The sequence below is a fragment of the Rana temporaria genome, chromosome 4 (assembly GCF_905171775.1).
Source record: "Rana temporaria chromosome 4, aRanTem1.1, whole genome shotgun sequence".
NCBI lineage: Eukaryota > Metazoa > Chordata > Amphibia > Anura > Ranidae > Rana > Rana temporaria.
Window position 1 is genome coordinate 63,034,195 of NC_053492.1, and position 20,224 is coordinate 63,054,418.

The 20,224-nt window shown below is 46.2% G+C and overlaps 1 protein-coding gene across 1 annotated transcript in view; it reads right to left on the minus strand.

Moving 5' to 3' along the window:
• Positions 1-8,929, minus strand: part of PTCHD4 (patched domain containing 4) — a 44,479-nt gene extending 35,550 nt beyond the window's left edge. Inside the window, exons 1-2 of the mRNA XM_040347673.1 lie at positions 8,759-8,929; positions 6,649-7,129 (exon numbers count right to left, since the gene is read on the minus strand). Of these exons, the coding sequence (XP_040203607.1) occupies positions 6,649-7,129; positions 8,759-8,929 (652 nt within the window). The remainder of the gene's footprint in view (positions 1-6,648; positions 7,130-8,758) is intronic.
• Positions 8,930-20,224: the final 11,295 nt, after the last annotated feature.

Genomic DNA, 20,224 nt, shown 5'->3' on the forward strand with positions numbered 1-20,224 from the left:
TTTCCCATATTCAGTTGAATGGCCGCGCATGCGCAGAATGGAAGATACGTTGTTTTCCGATGTTTTCCGATGTTCCGTCAAATGTGCCCACCATTGAAAATGCACCATTGAAAAGGCAGATACGTCCCTTTCGTAAGTAGGAGTTGTTCATAAGTCGGGCGTTCGTAAGTCAGGGACCCCTGTACAGGGCAGATGGCAGACAGCATGTATGGCATTGTGTGGGTGAGCGGTTTGCTGATGTCAACGTTGTGGATCGAGTGGCCCATGGTGGCAGTGGGGTTATGGTATAGGCAGGTGTATGCTATGGACAACGAACACAGGTGCATTTTATTGATGGCATTTTGAATGCACATAGATACCGTGATGAGATCCTGAGGCCATTGTTGTGCCATTCATCCACGACCATCACCTCATGTTGCAGCACGATAATGCCCGGCCCCATGTTGCAAGGATCTGTACACAATTCCTAGAAGCTGAAACCATCCCAGTTCCTGCATGTCCCCCATTGAGCATGTTTGGGATGCTCTGGATCAGCGTATACGACTGTTCCAGTTCCTGCCAATATCCAGCAACTTCGCACAGCCATTGAAGAGGAATGGACCAACATTCCACAGACCACCTTCAACAACCTGATCAACTCTATGCAGAGGAAATGTGCTGCACTGCGTGAAGCAAATGGTGGTCACACCAGATACTGACTGGTTTTCGGACCCCCCCAATACAATAAAACCGCACATTTTAGAGTGACCTTTTATTGTGGCCAGCCTAAGGCACACCTGTGCAATAATCATGCTGTCTAATCAGCATCTTGATATGCCACACCTGTGAGGTGGATGGATTATCTTGGCAAAGGAGAAGTGCTCACTAACACAGATTTAGACAGATTTGAGGCCTTTTGGGCCAGATTCACGTAGCCCGGGCGCAACTTAATTTTTCCGATTTAAGTTACACCGCTGCAATTTTTCCAAGTTAGTGCCCGATCCACAAAGCACTTACCTGGAAATTTGCGGCGGTGTATCCTAAATCCGGCCGGCGCAAGGCGGGCCAATTCAAATGGGGCAAGTCCCATTTAAATTAGGCGCGCTCCCGCGCAGGACGTACTGCGCATGCTCCCGACGCAAATTTCCCGACGTGCTTTGCGCGAAGTTACGATGCGCCGAGGTTTTGTGAATCGCGACGGGTAAAAAAAAATTGCGTCGGGAAAAAAAGAGTTGCGCCGGGAAAAAAAAAAATTAAAAAAAAATTTGACAGCGACATGGGAAAGACGGGTACACTTTTACATGGTGTACTAACTTTACACTTTGTAAAAGGTACCCTATCTTTGCGACGGCAAACTAACACTTACGGCGACTTAACAAAGGGAAAAAGCTTTGTGGATCTCCGTAAGTGCTCATTTGCATACCCGACGCTGGTTTACGACGAGAACTCCCCCCAGCGGCGGCCGCGGTACTGCATCCTAAGATCCGACAGTGTAAGTCCATTACACCTGTCGGATCTTAGGGCTAGCTATGCGTAACTGGTTCTATGAATCAGTCGCATAGTTAGAAACAGAGATACGAGGGCGTATCAGTAGATACGCCGTCGTATCTCGTTTGTAAATCTGGCCCTTTGTGTACATAGAAAAAGTTGTAGATCTTTAAGTTCAGCTCATTATAAATAGGGGCAAACACAAAAGTGTTGCGTTTATAATTTTGCTCAGTGTATATATATTTAGTAGTATATATATTTTTATAGTATAGCATTGCTTCCAGTTATAAACACATGAATAGATTACACACAGGAAACTACCAGACTTAGATCAGATTTATAACCACTTAGCGACCGCCCTATAGCAGTTTTACTACTAAAGGGCGGCAGCTGTCCTCCAGATCACATATATATATATAAATGATTCTGGACTTCCGCCTGCAGGGGGCGCACTGCCTGTGGGCTGCTTCTGCTGTGCGAGTTCACAGCAGAAGTTGATCTGCGGGTGTCTGGCACTCAATGTTCTCGAGCACCCACCGATCTCCAGTATACTACACATAACCGGGATCTGCCTATGTAAGCAAGAAAGATCCTGGTTTTGACAGGGGGAAGGCATGGATTCTCTGTCTATGCAAAGCAGGGACCAGAATCCATGTCTTCCGCTAGTAAAAGCCGCACACATAGTAAAGTCAAACACTGGCTAGGCACAGATTTAACCCTTTGATTGCCCTAAATGTTTAACCCCTTCCCAGCCAGTGTCATTAGTACAGTGACAGTGCATAGTTTTAGTACTGATCACTGTATGAGTGTCACTGGTTCCTGAAAAGTGTCAAAAGTGTCAGTGTCCAATTGACCGCCACAGTTTCACAGTACCATTATAAGTGGCTGATTACCGCCATTTCTAGTATAAAAAAATTTAAATAAATAAAAATTCCATAAAGATATCCCATAGTTTGTAGACGCTATAACGTTCACAAAAACTAATCAATATACGCTTGTTGGGATTTGTTTTTACCATAAACATGTAGCAGAATACATATTGGCCCAAATTTATGGAGAAATTCGATTTTTTTTAAAATTATTAGATATGTTTTGAAAAGGCAAAAAATATTGTTTTTTTTTTTTTAAATGGCGGCCTTTTTTTGTTTATAGCGCAAAAAATATTTAAAAACGCAGTGGTGATCATCAAATTCCACCAAAAGAAAATTCTATTTGTGGGAAAAAATTACTTGAATGTTATTTGGGTACAATGTCACACAGCTGCGCATTCTGCAGTTAAAGTGGATGTAAACCCCAAAAAATGTATTTATTTTTTATTTTTTGATGTCACAATGTAGAGTATAAGATTTCCTATCATCTGTGCCCAGTCTTGCCACACAGAGTTAATCCAGCTCTGAGCAATCCTCTTTTATTGTTCAGTGAAATAAAACGGACTTACAGAGAAAAACCTTAGTCCGTTCCGCCCCCTTGCTGGGAATGACAAATTATTTACATGTCTCATGCACTAGCCTGGAGACAGGCATTCATTTTTAATTCCCACCCCCACTCCTTTTCTGAAATCATGTGGTTACTTTTCTGGATTTTGACTGGATGTTATTGATCATAGCAGAATTTAGTGTAAGGAATACACAGGACTAAATGCATGTTGACAAGGGGAGTGTAGAGGAGGATGGGGAGTCTACTGACATCACGACTCCACCCACAGAGCTTCAGACAACAGATCCACCCACAGAATCTGCAGTTTTTCAGTTCTTATAACAGACAGAGGGGAGACATTTGACAGGTAAGGATACATGCAGGAGGCATCTATATCCTTATAGATCAGCACTATGGCAGTAGTTTAGAAAGGATGAGAGTGGGTTTACATCCACTTTAAGACTTAATGCAGTTATTTTATTTGTGCTGAGAGTGTTAATATGTAAAACCTTCCTGTTCTAAAGGAAAAAATTCTATTTTCATTTAAAATGGCAGAGACCATTTTGTACTTAAAGGATAAGTTCACCTCTGTTCACCTGTTTTTTCTAAATTACAGCTCCCAAATGTACCAATATATAATTTATATACTGTTTTTCCATTAAATCTACAGAAACTTCATTCATTTGTCCTTATCCATGTTTCCAAACATATCCATTGCTTCTGCCTTACTTCCAGGTCAGACTGTAGGTCATGACACAGGAAGGAGTTCACCAGCTGACCTCATTTCATAATCAGTAGCCAGGAAACCATACACCTGAAAGTATGTACTGGCATCTTTCTCAAGATATTTGTTTTGATCTATAGAACTGAATGCAGTAGAGTTGATTTACTAAAGGCAAATATACTGTGCACTTTTGGTGAATGAGTAGGGGTACAATGTACCCTTACTCATTCACATATCTAGGGACACCCTTGTTAAAAAGCAAAGCTCAACCCCCCATGTTGCAGGTGGACTGGTATGGTTCAGGAGGGGGGAGTGCTAGGTCATTCCCCCCATTCCTGGCCTGCCAGGCTGCATGCTCAGGTAGGGGTCTGCTATGGATTTTGGGGGGGACCTTAGGCCGTTTTGTTTTCTATTGACGGCAGTAACTTGCAGTGCAGCATCGATAATCAATTTAAATGTATTTTTTTTTAAATACAGGAATTGTCAAAAACTGCCTCCTGTCTTTATTTATTTTGACACTTTTTTTGGTGAATGAGTAGGGGTACAATGGGGGCGGATCTTGGGGGCCCCCTTGTTAAAGGGGGCTTACAGATTCTGATAAACCTCTTGCCCGCAGACCCCCAGAACCACTGCCCAGGGTTGTTGGTAAGAGGCCCTTGTTCCCATCAACATGGGGACAAAATGCTTTGGGAAGGGGGGCAGAGCCCTCTGCCCCAAGGCAACCCCCCATTTTGAGGGCATGTGACCTGGTATGGTTCAGGAGGGGGGCTTGCTCATCCCCCCCTTTCCTCGCCTGCCAGGCTGCAATGTAGGATAAGGGTCTGGAATAGATTTTAGGAGGGACCCCACGCCGTTTCTTTCAATTTTGTTTTTTTCCATTACCAGCAATAACTAGCAGTCATTATATTCAATTTAAATGTCATCTCCTTTCTTTACAAATGTCATCTTCTTTCTTTACAAATGTCAGCTGGTCCTATACACAGTATATATGTGCCACTTGACATGCAGACTAAGGGGACCCCCACCCCGAGGCTCTATATTTAAAGGATTTTTTCATTTTTTTGGTTTTTCTTTAAGCATTAAACAAAAATCACTGCTCCTGTAAAACAATCTATTTTAAACGTTTTTTTTTGCATTGATACATGTCACCCGGGGCAGTACCCGGGCTCCCATACTCTTTTTTATGGCCAATAACTTGCATATACGTCTTCAAAATGGGGACTTTTGATTTTTCATGTTCGGGTCCTATAGACTTTAATAGAGTTTGGGGCTCGGGTCTGAACTTTTTAACTGTTCGGGAGTTCTGGTGTGAACCAAACTGGGGGGTGTTTGGCAGATCATTAGTTAGGACAGTCTGGGAATTCACTATAAATAGTCACTATTTACATAGCCCCCACAGCTATAACTCATCAACAGTGGCGGCTGGTGCTCAACATTTTTGGGGGGCGCAAACAATTCTGAAAAATCAATTGCAGCCTCACTGTGCGCATCAATCACAGCCACTGTACCGAATGCAGCCACTGTGCCATCAAACACAGCCACTGTGCCCATCAAACACAGCCACTGTGCCCATCAAACGCAGCCACTGTGCCCATCAAACGCAGCCACTTTGCCCATCAACGCAGCCTTTTTTGCCCATCAAACGCTGTCACTGTGCCCATCAAATGTTGCCACTGTGCCCATCAAACACTGCCACTGTGCCCCAAATGCTGCCACTGTGCCCATCAAACTCTGCCACTGTGCCCATCAAACACTGCCACTGTGCCCCAAATGCTGCCACTGTGCCCCAAATGTTGCCACTGTGCCCATTCAATGTTGCCACTGTGTCCCAAATGTTGTCACTGTGCCCCAAATGTTGCCACTGTGCCCATTCAATGTAGCCACTGTGTCCCAAATGTTGTCACTGTGCCCCAAGTGCTGCCACAGTGCCCCTGTGCCCCAAGTGCTGCCACTTTGCCCCCCGCCTGCTGTCTGCCTGGCACTTATCTTGTCTCGGGTGGGCAGCGGGTGGCAGTAGCAGGCATGGATCTATCTATGGTAATTAGAGCGGTGACAGGAGAGGGTGGGGCGGCACTCCTGCGCCCTTTAGGATGCACCGCCGCTGCTCATCAATCTTGGCTGGACAGTTTGACCATTTGGGAAATGTTCAAAACAACTACATGAGCAGAATGCATGCCTCCACTAACTTTCATAAGTCTTACTGAGCACCTCCAGATCCTCCAATAAACAGGTACTTTTATATGTTAGTATTAGCATTTCCTAGTGGAGTGGCCTCTTTTGCCTCTTGCATCCTCTTAAGCCCCAAATGAGGTATGGGGGCTTGTAACCAATATTTTTACTAGCATAATTATAACTTGCATATTGGAGCTTAGATTCATGGAGGATTTGAAATCTAAGCTACATTCTACACCTCAAATCAGTTTAGCCATTAAAGGGGTTGTAAAGGAATTTTTTTTTCCTAAATAGCTTCCTTTTCCTTAGTGCAGTCCTCCTTCACTTACCTCATCCTTCCATTTTGCCTTTAAATGTCCTTATTTCTTCTGAGAAATGCTCACTTCCTGTTCTTCTGTCTGTAACTCCACACAATAATGCAAGGCTTTCTCCCTGGTGTGGAGTGTCGTGCTCGCCCCCTCCCTTGGACTACAGGAGAGCTCTCTAGAGATTGCAAATAGAGAAAGGAGCTGTGTGTTAGTGGGCGTCCTGACTCTCCTGCTCACCCCCTTCCCCCTCAAGGGAGAGGGCGAGCACGACACTCCACACCAGGGAGAAAGCCTTGCATTACTGTGTGGAGTTACAGGCAGAAGAACAGGAAGTGAGGATTTCTCAGAAGAAATAAGGACATTTAAAAGCAAAATGGAAGGATGAGGTAAGTGAAGGAGGACTGCACTAAGGTAAAGGGAGCTATTTAGGGGGGAAAAAGTTGTACCTTTACAACCCCTTTAATGTTATAAACAAATGTACAAACCCCTTGCTCTATAAAGTTCTTGAAACACACTGGATATCTTTTTTTTTTTTTTTCAAATCAAAGACAGTATAGTTACCCATGGCAAAGAATGGTATTCCCAGCAGAGTTGAGTTGTATTTTCCATCAGTAACGAAAAATATCCCTGCCGCGGTGACAATGGAGATACAGATTGTTAGTACTCCGAGTAGGCCCAGAAAAGGCTTGCTGCGTAGACAGTCTTTCATAGAGCTGGAGAGAGTGGCAGCCAGAAGGACCAGCATGAGACTCACCACTATCTTACTTCTAGACAACTCTATGGTTTTCTGGAAGTCTCTTAGCAAGCTGAACGAAGCCATTGAATAGAGCTGAATGTCTGGGTGTTCCTCTTGCAGCTGGTGAATTAGTGTGCAAAATTCATTTTCCCACTGCTCGTTGATGTGGTCCTGGATCACAGAGCCATAGTTCTGGAGGTAGTAGGTCATTTGGATGGCTCTGGCGGATTTGACCCGCTGATCCTTGCTGTTTGGCACTTCGGCAACCCCACCCAGCTGGTGTCCAATAAAACTCTGCCTTCCATCCTGTACAGAAATAAAACAAATAGCTGCATTAAAAATCTTACATAGACAAATAATGATAACATTTACACTTGACTGGAAAGGTTAAAGCGGGGGTTCACCCTAAAACGATTTTCTAACATTACATCCAGCTCACTCTCTACATTCACAGTATGCCGTTAGTTTTTTTTTTTTTTTGCTGTACATACCTCGTACAGCTATTTTCTTCCTCGGCTTCCGGGTAGGGCCTCCCGCGGGAGTGGGCGTTCCTATCCAGCAGGTGATGACAAAAACGACCTCCACCCGTCGCAATAAGGAGCGTCACAGGTTTCCGAAAGAAGCCGAATGTCGGTGCGCAGGGGCTGTATAGCGCTGACTCGCCGTTCGGCTTCTTTCGGCAACTCGTGACGCTCCTTATGCGACGGGTGGAGGTCGTTTTTGTCATCACGTCAATCACCTGCTGGATAGGAACGCCCACTCCCGCGGGAGGCCCCACCCGGAAGCCGGGGAAGAAAATAGCTGTACGAGGTATGTACAGCAAAAAAAAAAAAAACTAACGGCATACTGTAAATGTAGAGAGTGAGCTGGATGTAATGTTAGAAAATCGTTTTTAGGGTGAACCCCCGCTTTAACTTTAAAATTGACTTTCCTGACGCATTCATGGCAGCACACAATGGGTTGTGACTCCGCCCCCACAACCTGACAGGATTGGTTACCTATAAATTTGAAGAGGGAACACCCCGCACCATTCTCTTTTTTATCCTCACCTGACAAGACTGGACGTTACAAGAAGATTTGCCTCTTACCGCAATCGCCCCAGCAGGTTCAGGCCTCTCCTGTTGGAAGTCCCTCCTGTACAGTCTCTAATAGAGCTATATGGTGGGAACCCCGCTCTGGTGGTCTCAGGGGTCTGTTCAAGGTCTTTTCCTGGCTATCTTACAAGCTTTAAATAAGCTTAATGTGGCATGGCTCCCCCTTTTTTTTTCCTTTTACTATATTCATGGCTTCCCCAGAGTCTGCTGCTGCTGCCTGGTTATTGGTCTTATTAGGCTCTTCTGTTTCTTGGCCCCTGCAATGATTTACCTGGGTTGCTGGCTTTGCTGGGCTTTGCTGTCCCTCTCACCGCCACCGCTGCATCTCCCGGCCGTTCTGCGCATGCGCGCAGCAGGCTGATGATGTCGGCGGTTCCTTTCGCCCTCACCCAAGATGGCGGCGGTCGGCGCGGGACGCTACTGCGCATGCGCGGACGCGTCATTAGCGCCGCGACTACGGCGCCAATTTTAAAAACAGAGAAATCTGTTTTTTCCTTCTCTAGGCTGCTGCTCTGCCTAAAAAACTTCAGGAAAGCTATCCAGGTACCTGGGGGCTTCTCTCCTTTCAGGCCCTCCTGCTCCTTTCTCATTCCCCTAAGCTAACATCTTCCTTTCTCCTTTCAGACACCTGCTGCTGTCCCTGCATCCTTTCATGGAGTCCACTGCCCTAGCAGACCACCACCAGCAAACAAGGTAAGGAGGCCGTCCAAGTTGGTAAGTAGTGAAGAGACAAAAGAGTGCCGGCCACTAACACTGCATTGTTTTTGCAGTCCCATCAGGCCTAGAGATGCAAGTCCACGGCAAAGAAGGAGGTCCAGCCGTGCATCCAGCAAACGCTCACGCAGAAGTCGGTCAAGATCACCCTCTCGCCATTATCGGAGGCATAGCCGATCACATCGCAGCCGCTCCCGTCGAAGCCGGTCTCACCGCAGACGGTCTCCGTCAGTCCACCGCGAGCATTTTCAGACCCGTCCTGCAGCAAATGCTTGCTGGGTGTGCGGTGCTGCTGCATTGCCAGGAAAATTAGCCTGTCGCTCCTGTTTTGCCGAGGCAACCAGAGAGAAGGAAGCTGACGCCAGAATGGCCACGGATATCTTAAGAGAGTCGGTACGGGAATCATTCATGGAGACCACGGCCATGCCTACTGACCCTATTCCGGGTCCTTCATCTGCGCATGGCTCGTATGCCCAACTAGCAGAGACCCACTCTGACTTCGGAGAACGCGAGCCAACATCAGGATTTGATTTCAGCTTAGTGGAGCCCTTTGCCCGCTCTGTTAAGGAGGCTATCGGCTGGGAGGAAGCCATAGAAGAACCCCAAAAACTTGGGAAATACTTCCCTGAATTAAGAAAAGATCCTGAGCTATTTCCATTCATTGAGGAACTGGAGGATCTCATTAGGGACGAATGGGAAAAGCCGGACAAGCGGCCCAGCCTGTCCAATAAGCTGGCAAAGCTGTACCCTCTAAAGGAGTCCAAGGTCACCTCCTTCATTAATGCTCCTATTGTGGACTCATCCCTCATGCGACTCGCTAGGCATGTCACCTTGCCGATAGAGGATGCGGTCACCTTCCGTGATGTCCTCGATCGTAAGATCGACTTGGAACTGAAAAAAGCCTACTCCTCGGCAGGGGGGGCCTGCAGGCCAGCCATCACCACAGCGGCCGTGGCTAAGGCCATTTCTGCATGGGCGGCCAATGCGGAAAAAGCCCTCCGAGAAGGGACTGACCAGAATGAAGTGCTCTCCTCCCTACAAGAAATCAGGCTAGCAGGCGACTTCATGGCAGGAGCCTCAGTGGACATTATTCGCTCCGCCGCTAGATCTATGTTGGCCTCAGTAATGGCCCGCAGGGCCTTATGGCTGAAGCCCTGGGTCGCTGACTCTGCTTCCAAGTCTAATTGGTGTAAAATACCCTATGACGGCACGAATCTGTTTGGTGCGAAACTGGACTCAGCAATTTCTAAAGTCACTGGAGGAAAGTCTGGACTTATTCCCTCCGACAGAAAGCCCAAGCCTCAGAAGGGCCCTGCCTTCAGGCGCAATCTGCCGGACAGGTACAGGGATACTAGATCCTACCGCTGGGGGCAGAACCCGGGCAAGGATTTCAGAAGGGATTGGAGGTCGACTCGTCCTTCCTTTGCGAGGGTCCAGAAATCCAAGGCCTTCACCGCCGGAGACCAGCAGAAGTCCTTTTGAAAGCTCGCCTGCCCACCCAGCTCAGGTGGGCGCCAGGCTCAGGAGTTTTGCACGAATTTGGGCAGAGCACATAAGAGACCCGTGGACACTCTCCACGATCAGATATGGCCACAAGTGGAATTTTATGTCATTCCCAGGAAGTTTCTTTCGTCCTACCAAGGTTCCTTCTTCCCCGGACAAGAGGAAACTGCTCCTGCAGTATGTCTCGGAGTTAATTCAGAAGGAGGCAGTCATAGAGGTTCCTCCGCACCTAAGGGGCAGGGGATTTTATTCCCCTCTATTCTTGGTGCGAAAGAAGTCGGGGGATCTTCGGCCCGTTCTGGACCTCAAACGGCTCAACGCAAGCATCAGAATAGAGGCCTTCAAGATGGAGAGCCTCCAGTCCATCCTTCTGGCAGTAAATCTGGGAGACTGGATGCTGTCCATAGATTTGTCGGACGCCTATCTCCATGTGCCAATCCATCCAGCCTTCCAGAAATTTCTCCGTTTCTCCATCAACAGGTGCCACTTCCAGTTCCGATGTCTACCATTTGGCATCTCCTCGGCACCCAGAACATTCACGAAGGTTCTCCTTCCCCTCATTGCACTCCTCAGGGAAAAGGGGCTACGGGTGCACCACTACTTAGACGACATTCTCCTATTGGCAGAAGATCGGGAGACTCTGCTCCTCCAGCGGGAGACCCTAATATCTACCCTCCAGAACTTTGGCTGGTTGATCAACTGGCGGAAGAGCAGCCTGCAACCTTCACAGGTCATGGTATTCCTGGGAGCAGAGCTGGATACCAAGCGGAACAGGGTACAGCTCCCGTCAGAGAAGGTGGTACCTTTGGTACAGAAAGTACAAAACCTAATGTCGTCCAGACGTCCGTCAGCCAGAACCTGCCTGAGCATGCTGGGCTCCATGGCATCAACCATACCCATGGTGCAGTGGTCCCAGTGGCACATGAGAACGTTGCAGAACGCATTCCTCAGACAGTGGAACGGGACCTCAATGTCCCAGTCCATCCATATTCCCGACTGGGTGAAGCACTCACTTTGGTGGTGGACTCACCACCCCAACCTCAGAAGATTCAGGCCTATAGTCCCTCCAAGTCCGGAAATAGTGACTACGGACGCCAGTCAGAGAGGTTGGGGGGCTCATTATCAGGACCATGCGGTCCAGGGTCGTTGGCACTTTCCAGCCCAGGGTGTAGTCTCCAACGTATTGGAGCTACGAGCAGCCTTCCAAGCCCTCTTGGCCTTCGCACCTCTACTACGAGGGAAGAGTGTCCTTCTCCGAATAGACAACAAGGTCGCGGTGGCCTATATTCGAAGACAGGGGGGGTACCCGGAGTCGCACGCTGTCGGAAGAAGTTCGTCCCATAGTGGAGTGGGCTCAGATACACCTTCTGGATCTGAATGCAGTATATGTCCCGGCAGCGCAGAATGTGCTAGCCGACTATCTGAGTCGGGAATCGCTCTCGAACAACGAGTGGTCTCTGAACCACCGGGCATTCTCCCTCCTAACGAAGGCATGGGGCATCCCAGAGGTCGACTTGGCAGCAACACCAGCGAATGCCAAATGCCCGAGATTCCTCTCCAGAGCTCCCTTTCGGTCAGCCGAGGGGACGGACTGCCTAGTACACCCGTGGGACTTCAACCTGGGGTACATCTTTCCCCCAACTCCTCTAATAGCGAGGTTCCTAGCCAGGCTCCGGAGATCCTCAGTCACAGTAATCATGGTGGTGCCATTCTGGCCGAGGAGGCCGTGGTTCACGACCCTCTTGCAGCTCAACACCCGGCCTCCAATCCACCTGCCGTTCTCAGCAGATCTCCTATATCAAGGCCAGTTCCTCCATCCGGCCCCGGACAGACTGCACCTAACAGCATGGAGGTTGAGAGGATTAGGTTGAGAGGACAAGGTTGCTCCCAAGAGGTGATAACGACACTGATGCAAGCCAGGAAAAATTCCACAAATACCACCTACACTAGGGTTTGGGAAAGATTCTTCCTGATGGCACAATTAAAAGGCTGGGATCCTGTCTCTCCAGCTCCATCCCAAATTCTGGAGTTCCTGCAGTCGGGCGTTGATAAGGGACTTAATTCAAGTACCCTCAAGGTACAGATATCCGCCCTGTCCGCCAAAACAGGCACTAGATGGGCTATTCACCCTCTGGTTATTCAGTTCATGAGAGCTTGTCTGAAGATCAGACCCCCCAGAAGACCATCCTTTCCTACATGGGACCTTTCGGTGGTTCTAGAAGCTCTCTCCTTACCACCCTTTTTTCCGTTTGACTCCATTTCCCTGTGGGACTTGACTCTGAAATTATCCTTCCTCATCGCTATTTCTTCAGCCAGAAGGGTGTCAGAGATCCAGGCTCTGATGGCCAAGGAGCCCTACTTAGTCTTCTTATCCGACAGAGTGGTACTAAGGCCTTCAGATCGTTTCCTACCAAAGGTTGCTTCGGCCTTCCACTACAACCAGGATATCGTCCTTCCACACCTTACGGACGAGAACGGCGAACCCCACGCCTTGGACATTAAGACCACTATATCCAGCTACCTTTCGGCTACCACTCACCTTCGAAAGACAGAGGCTCTCCTGATCATTCCACACGGAGCCAGACGCGGCCAAGCAGCTACTTCTCGTACCATCGCCTCCTGGCTAGTCAAAACTATCGAGAAGGCCTACTCCGTTCAACAACTTACAGTTCCGGAGGGCATCAGAGCGCACTCGACCAGGGCAGTGGCAACATCCTGGGCAGCATATTGTGGTGTCTCATCAGAATCCGTCTGCAGGGCAGCAACCTGGTCTTCCAGGCATACGTTTATATCCCACTATAGAGTGGACGCTGCTCTTTTGTCTACAGCCGACTTTGGTAGATCCATCATCAGGGCCAATTCTTCCGCTCACTAGGAAATAAATACTATTGCATTAAACCCTCCCGACTGGCGAGTTATTTCCCATTGTGTGCTGCCATGAATGCGTCAGGAAAACGGAAAATTGTATACTCACCTTTCCGTAATTTTCCTTTCCTGACGCATCTTCATGGCAGCACACAGATCCCACCCTGCTGTTTAATGATGATATATACAGAGAATGGTGCGGGGTGTTCCCTCTTCAAATTTATAGGTAACCAATCCTGTCAGGTTGTGGGGGCGGAGTCACAACCCATTGTGTGCTGCCATGAAGATGCGTCAGGAAAGGAAAATTACGGAAAGGTGAGTATACAATTTTCCGTTTTCCTGCATCTGTGAAACCCTGGGCTGATAGGCTGCTATGATTGCCACCAGCAATGGTAAATGGTACCACTAGAGAACTGAACACTTCAGAGGAATATTTAAGTGTAATAATATATAGCAATGTAATGCTATAGGAATCCAACATAGTTATGTAGTATTCCCTGTCTACATCTCAGGAGATCTCCCATCCCCAAAGAGGTAATTTCCGATGAAACATGTAGGGTGAAGCATGCACATGGCATCATTCCGTACTATTGCTGGTCAGAGCCGGCATTTTTTTGACATCTATAAGCCTGCTATTCGTTCAATTCAGATCTGTGATTAAACACCATAACACTTAAATCTAAGTGTGATTGTGGCATATTATTGTCCAATATCTCTTTTGGATTTATTAAAAGACTCAAGTTTTTAACGTATATCACTATGGGAGTATTTTCTTTTTTCTGATGCAAATCTTCGTAAGTGGAGGTACAAAGTTTGTTCCTATGCTGGGAGCCATAGGAGGAATATACAACCAAAGCCTGCTTGATCATTTACAGTATCTCACAAAGTGAGTACACCCCTCACATTTTTGAAAATATTTAGTTATATCTTTTCATGTGACAACACTGAAGAAATGACACTTTGCTACAATGTGAAGTAGTGATTGTACAGATTGTAACAGTGTAATTTGCTGTCCCCTCAAAATAACTCGCAGCCATTAATGTCTAAACTGCTGGCAACAAAAGTGAGTACACCCCTAAGTGAAAATGTCTGAATTAGGCCCAATTAGCCATATTCCCTCCCAGTGTCATGTTTGGGCCCAAAGTGTGAATATTTTGTGTGGTCACCAATATTTTCCAGCACTGTCTTAACCCTCTTGGGCATGGAGTTCACCAGAGCGTCACAGGTTGCCACTGGAGTCCTCTTCCACTTTAAAGAAAAACTCATCTAATTAAAGCAAATGTCTCAGGTGCTTCTAACGTTGAGTTTACATTGCAGATAAAGATAAGGCGCCACATGATGTCTATAGCTACCATTACTATTTTTCAGATACCCTTCTGTGGAGGTGGGAAGACCCAATCACAAGCACACACTGTAGTGAAACCCAACCCTTCCCCAACAGTGGAGCTATGTTTTAATTTCTGCTCATTCTGATATCCCATTATCCAATGAAAGTTGACAATGAGGCTTGAAGGGTGGTTGCGGGTGTGGGAATCTCAGCTGTTCCTGCACCCCCTGCCAAACTGCACTGTTCTTTAAAGACACGCAGGGCTGACATTCATTGGCATTTATAATGGCACCCCACACATCTCAAACCGCCTTGCATTTGTGGGTGCAGGAACCGCAGGGAAATTACACGATCCAAAAGCTCCATGCGATTTCCCGGGAACTATGTTTCCAAAACCATGCATGAACCTTTTTTCTACGGGAAAAGTAGGCACAACAGCCCATTCAAATGAATGCACACCCCCACAGATGGAAATCTAGGGTGACAGAGAATTCAATAAGTAAAAGGTATGACTGGAGTTGTTATAAGGCCATATGTCAGAGAAGCTGGGGCCTCATTTAGTAGTGGATACAACATGACAAGGGTGATATTACTAATAAACAAGGTCAAAGAATGCACTGGTGCACATGACCTCTATCTGTATTGTTAGTTATTAAAGGGAAGATTTGATGGGCTCACGCTAACCTCACTGCAAAATATCAAAAAAATATTTGAGTTTGCGCTCCTTTCACACATCACAGCCCTCTGCTGCCCATGTTCCTTTAGTCAATATCACATTAGGCATTGTTTCAGTGACTGTCCTCTATGGAAACATTCAGTAAATTAGTCTAGCTAATGGCTGTCACCATGTGTGCATTTTGCACCACGGTATCATTCCTTTTTAATGGCACATCAACATAGAATGTCAATGCATCTGTGCCACACTGGGTTGTAAAGCATAGCAATGCACTGGGGTGCTTTGGTGGCTCATACAGCACTGGTTAATGCACCATGGAAGTTTGAACCTGCCCTTAGAGACCTAACAGGGAAATTGCTATTTTAAAAGTGCACCACGGGATGGCGGTGGGGCGGACTTGTTCTTGACACCCTGGGCTCACAACAAGTGGGTTGGATAGGGCTGAGTGTCATCCAACCTGGAAGTGGGCCACTTGATTGAACAGTGTTGAGTCTGCAGGAGACAGAGGTGGTGAAAATTGCCATGAGAGCTGCTTTTTATTTTACAGCTTCCACGTAAAATATTTTTAATTAATAGCTAAAAAAAAGTGAAGCTGAACTCTAAAATAAAAAAAGCCAATAGAAACTCCCAACCACAAGTGAGAACTTTTAAGCATTTGTGTGGAAGACATTTGTATTGTGTTTTTATGTCTTTACACCTGTAAACATGTTTACGGATGGACCCGAACATCACCGCAGTCGGTGAAATTATTGCCTTTTAACTTTTTTTCCCCCTTTTTCTACTTACCTGTTGCATGTTTTTATTTAAATAACCAATCTGTCCGGAAGTTCTTTATGTAAGTACAGATAAAAGAGACTGTTGCCCCCATCAAGGCTATAAAATCAGTTTTACAGCAGCTCTGATTGTTGTCTTTGTAAGCGAAGTAGATGTCCGCAGGCCCGAATAATTTAACGCTCGGTGGCTGTCTGCATATGAATACATAAAACATCTGTGGACTTTATTGGGTTTGTTATTCTTTATGAATACGCAGTGCACCATACACAGTAATTTATACTCTGACAACAGCTCGGTGCCATGTTACCCTTCCCCATAATATGTTAATATATAAGAAACGGTTTCAAAATACAGGACTTATTCCACTTCACCTAAACACAGCAGTGTTTTTTTATGTTAAAATTTGGTCGGTTCACACAAACAGGACATAATAGTTTTCAGTCAGTTGTAGATTGCTTCATCTACCCACCAGTTTCTTACAAATCTCTGGATTTGAACAAAAATACCTGGTTTGCCTAAATTGTGCATCATTGGGTGAGGGGAGGTCTCCTTCCTTTTTGGTTTCTATGGGCCAGATTCACAGAAGAAGTACGCCGGAGTATCTACTGATACGCCAGCGTATTATCAAATTTGCCGCGTCGTATCTTTAGTTTGAATCCTCAAACCAAGATACGACAGCTTCTGGCTTCGATCCGACAGGCGTATGGCTTCTTACGCCTTCGGATCATAGGTGTAATACTTTGGCGCCCGCTGGGTGGAGTTCGCGTCGTTTTCCGCATCGGGTATGCTAATTAGCTTTTTCCGGCGATTCACGAAGGTACGCGCGGCCGTCGCATTCTCTTACGTCGTCGCTAGTCGGCTTTTCCCGGCGTATAGTTAAAGCTGCTATTCCGTGGCGTTTAGATAGATCTGCCATGTTAAAGTATGGCCGTCGTAAATTGGGGCAAGTCAATATTATTCCCTATAAATCAAGGAGCAAAAAAAACAGCGGCCCCAAATACGTCATTAAAATGGGTATCGGAATTCAGATACCTAGGTATTAACATATCAAGACAGGTTGAAGACAGGTATTGACATATCAAGACAGGGAGATGGTTGAATCCGGATGGATATGATTCGGCCACTATGTTGGAAGCAGCAGTAGTCCAGTCGGTGGAGGCATTACAGGGATTGCTATATAGGGGTATTAAAACCAGAAGAGACTTAACGCCAGCAATGAAAACAACAGTTAAAATATGGAAGGCGGTTATAGGAAGAGAGGGGGGGAAAAAAAAAAATATTCTATCTCCGAATACCCCTTTATGGAGGAATCCGGAATTGCCACATCTAGACTCAGTTCAGGATCCGGGAGCATGGACCAAATATGGGGTGAAGAAAATATCACAGTTGATACAAGAGGGAAAGTTCTTATCATATGTGGAAATGAGACAGATCTGGAACATCCCTGAGAGCTATGCGTTTAGATATAGGCAGCTTAATCATGCCACAATAGCCCAGTTCCCAGAGGGGACCCCGCTGCTGAGGGAACATGAGGTGGAACAAATGATAAAAGGTGGGAAACGGACAATTTCAAACTTCTATAGATACATGATAAATACTACACCGTATGACATAAGTAAACTAAAGGAAAATTGGAAGAGAGAAGCTCCGGGTTTGAGGAAATGGGAGGAAGTATGGAGGTTCCCTTTGCAGATTTTAATATCACTCCGTGATAAATTGATACAATATAAAATCATACATAGAAGCCATTATACACCATACAAGTTGCATAGGATTTCACCGAGCAATTCTCAGAACTGTTGGAGGTGTGTAGTGGCCCCAGGGGACTTTATACATATATTCTGTCTCTGTCCAAAAATAGTAGCGTTTTGGAGTGAAATCTTGACAATGATAGCAAGGGTGACATCTGTAAGGTTGGAACAAGAAGTAGAGATATGCCTCCTGGGACTAATAGAGGGTAATGCTATTGCAAAAGAAAGGAAAACGCAGATAGGCCTGCTACTATTCTATGCCAGGAAAGTAATAGTGCTAAATTGGAAAAAAACAGAGGCCCCATCAATAGCACAGTGGAAAAATTTAGTAAACAGCAACCTTATATTATATAGAGAAACATATTGTAATAGAGGACATGGGGAGAAATATAGAAGAATATGGGCAAACTGGATAGAAAACTCTATAACAGCGTCAGGATGAGGGGAGAATTGGGGAGATAATCGCACCATTGGGAGAGGGGGGGGGGAGGGAGGAAGAAGAATGAATGATATTGGATGTAAGGATTGTATGAATGTATTGAAAATAAGGTTAATGTTGATGTCATTAGAGTTTAAGTAAAGTACAATATGAATGTAATGTATGTGTATGATTTTAATTTCTTGTATGGATAAAAAAAGAAAATTTAAATAAAGAGATTTATAAAAAAAAAAAAAAAAAAAAGTATGGCCGTCGTTCCCGCGTTGAATTTTGATTTTTTTTTGCGTAAGTCGTCCGTGAATAGGAAAGGACGTAACTCACATCTACGTTCAAAAACTGATGTCGGTGCGACGTCATTTCGCGCAAAGCACGGCGGGAAATTTCAAAGCGGAGCATGCGCAGTAGGTTCGGCGCGGGAACGCGCCTAATTTAAATGATCCACGCCCCCTACCCGGATCATTTGAATTAGGCGGGCTTGTGCCGGAGGGATTTACGCTACGCCGCCGCAACTTTATAGGCAAGTGCTTTGTGAATCAAGCACTTGCCCGTAAAACTTGCGGCGGTGTAATGTAAATGCGATACGTTACGCCGCCGCATATGTACCTGAATCTGGCCCTATGTATTTTACATAATAGAGAATGCAGTATGATATGCAGTATCTCACAAAAGTGAATACACCCAGGGCTGTCTTAATGAGAGGGCACACCTGGGCACTTCCCAGGGGCCCCAGCTGCATGGGGGTCCCTGCACTTTCCCCAAAACAGCTGGTCCTTGAGCCCACGCTGTCCCATGATGGCACTGAGAGTGATGGATACACAGGGGAGGCAGGATTGCAGCGGTGCACTGTGCTATGCAGAACGATACTTCACAGCCAGCAGGGAGGCTGTGAGGTAGGAGCTGGAGTGGGAGTTGCTAAGTCAGCAGCACTGAGAGCCCACCTGCGGAATTAGCACTGTGGATGGTGTCATGGTGAGCCCAGCTGTCCAGCACTGTTTGCACCAAAAGGCTTGGAATGTCCAGAGGGATGCTCCCTTCTCCGCCTGCTTGATTGGTATAGGTGAGTGCAGTGCTGGAGGTAGGCACAGAGCCAAAAGTTTACATGCTCTGTATCTCCACTGGAAAAGGGGTTACTGCATGGATGGAATAATGGTGCAGGGCATATCAAGGGTGTATGGGGGAAATCAATGCTAAGGGGGGGATCAGGGGTGTATAGGGGGTAGCAATGCTTGGGGGTAGCTATAGTATCAGGGATGTAGAGAAGCCACAGTGTAGGGGGGTATCAGGGATGTAGTGGGGTCACAATACAAGGGATATCTCTTGGTATATGGTTACCGGTGCTGGGGGGATATCTGGGATGTAGAGGGGTCAGAGTGCTGGGGGGATTTCTGGGGCATAGATGAGACATAGTGCTAAGGAGGCATCAATCTAGAAGATATATTATATGCACAGGACAGCTTTGTTACTTTATGTATGTAGTATTTTCCCAATGTTTTTTTGCTGTACAGAATGATTGTTCATGTAGTTAATGCGGAGCTCCACTCAAAAGGGGAAACTCTGCTTGTCTGGCTCCTACCTACTTAATGTCTGTTTACCTGCACTGTCCCTATTGTAGGGGCCCTAGAGCATTACTTTTCCCAGGGGCCCATGATGCTATTAAGACGGCCCTGAGGCAAGTACTGTACTTTGTGAATCATGTACTTGCCTCGCTAACTTACGGCGGCGTAGTGTAAACACGATACACTATGCCGCCGCAAAGTTAGGGCGGTCTTTGTGAATCTAGCTAAATGTCTAGATCAGAGTAAAGCTTGAAGAATCCGTGAAAGTAAGAATCCTTTTTTTCCTGCAGCCACTGGTAATATTCTTGTCAATATGCTACTTATACATGTAAAACATTTAATAGAGATGACTTTCACACATTTAGCATTAATAATCCATCGAATTGAACTGTCCTCTGTTCCTTCAGTGCCGTTCTATAAACAAAACTTTGCCTTACCCTCTGCGAAATGGCAAGCATCACTGCTGAGCGCACTGCGCTCCGCAGATTTATTATACAGATTTTAACATTTCCTGTTCCCATCCAATACAACTCCAGGCTGTACAAAGCAACCGTGTCACATTTAAAATACAAAATACAGAATAAACTGACGCCAAGTGCCAGAAAAATTATAAATATACAATCTAGTGTAAATGTAGCCTGGCTTTTTTCTTTGAATATAATCAAACATTTTGCTAGAAGGCTCAGCATCCTCCCATTAATA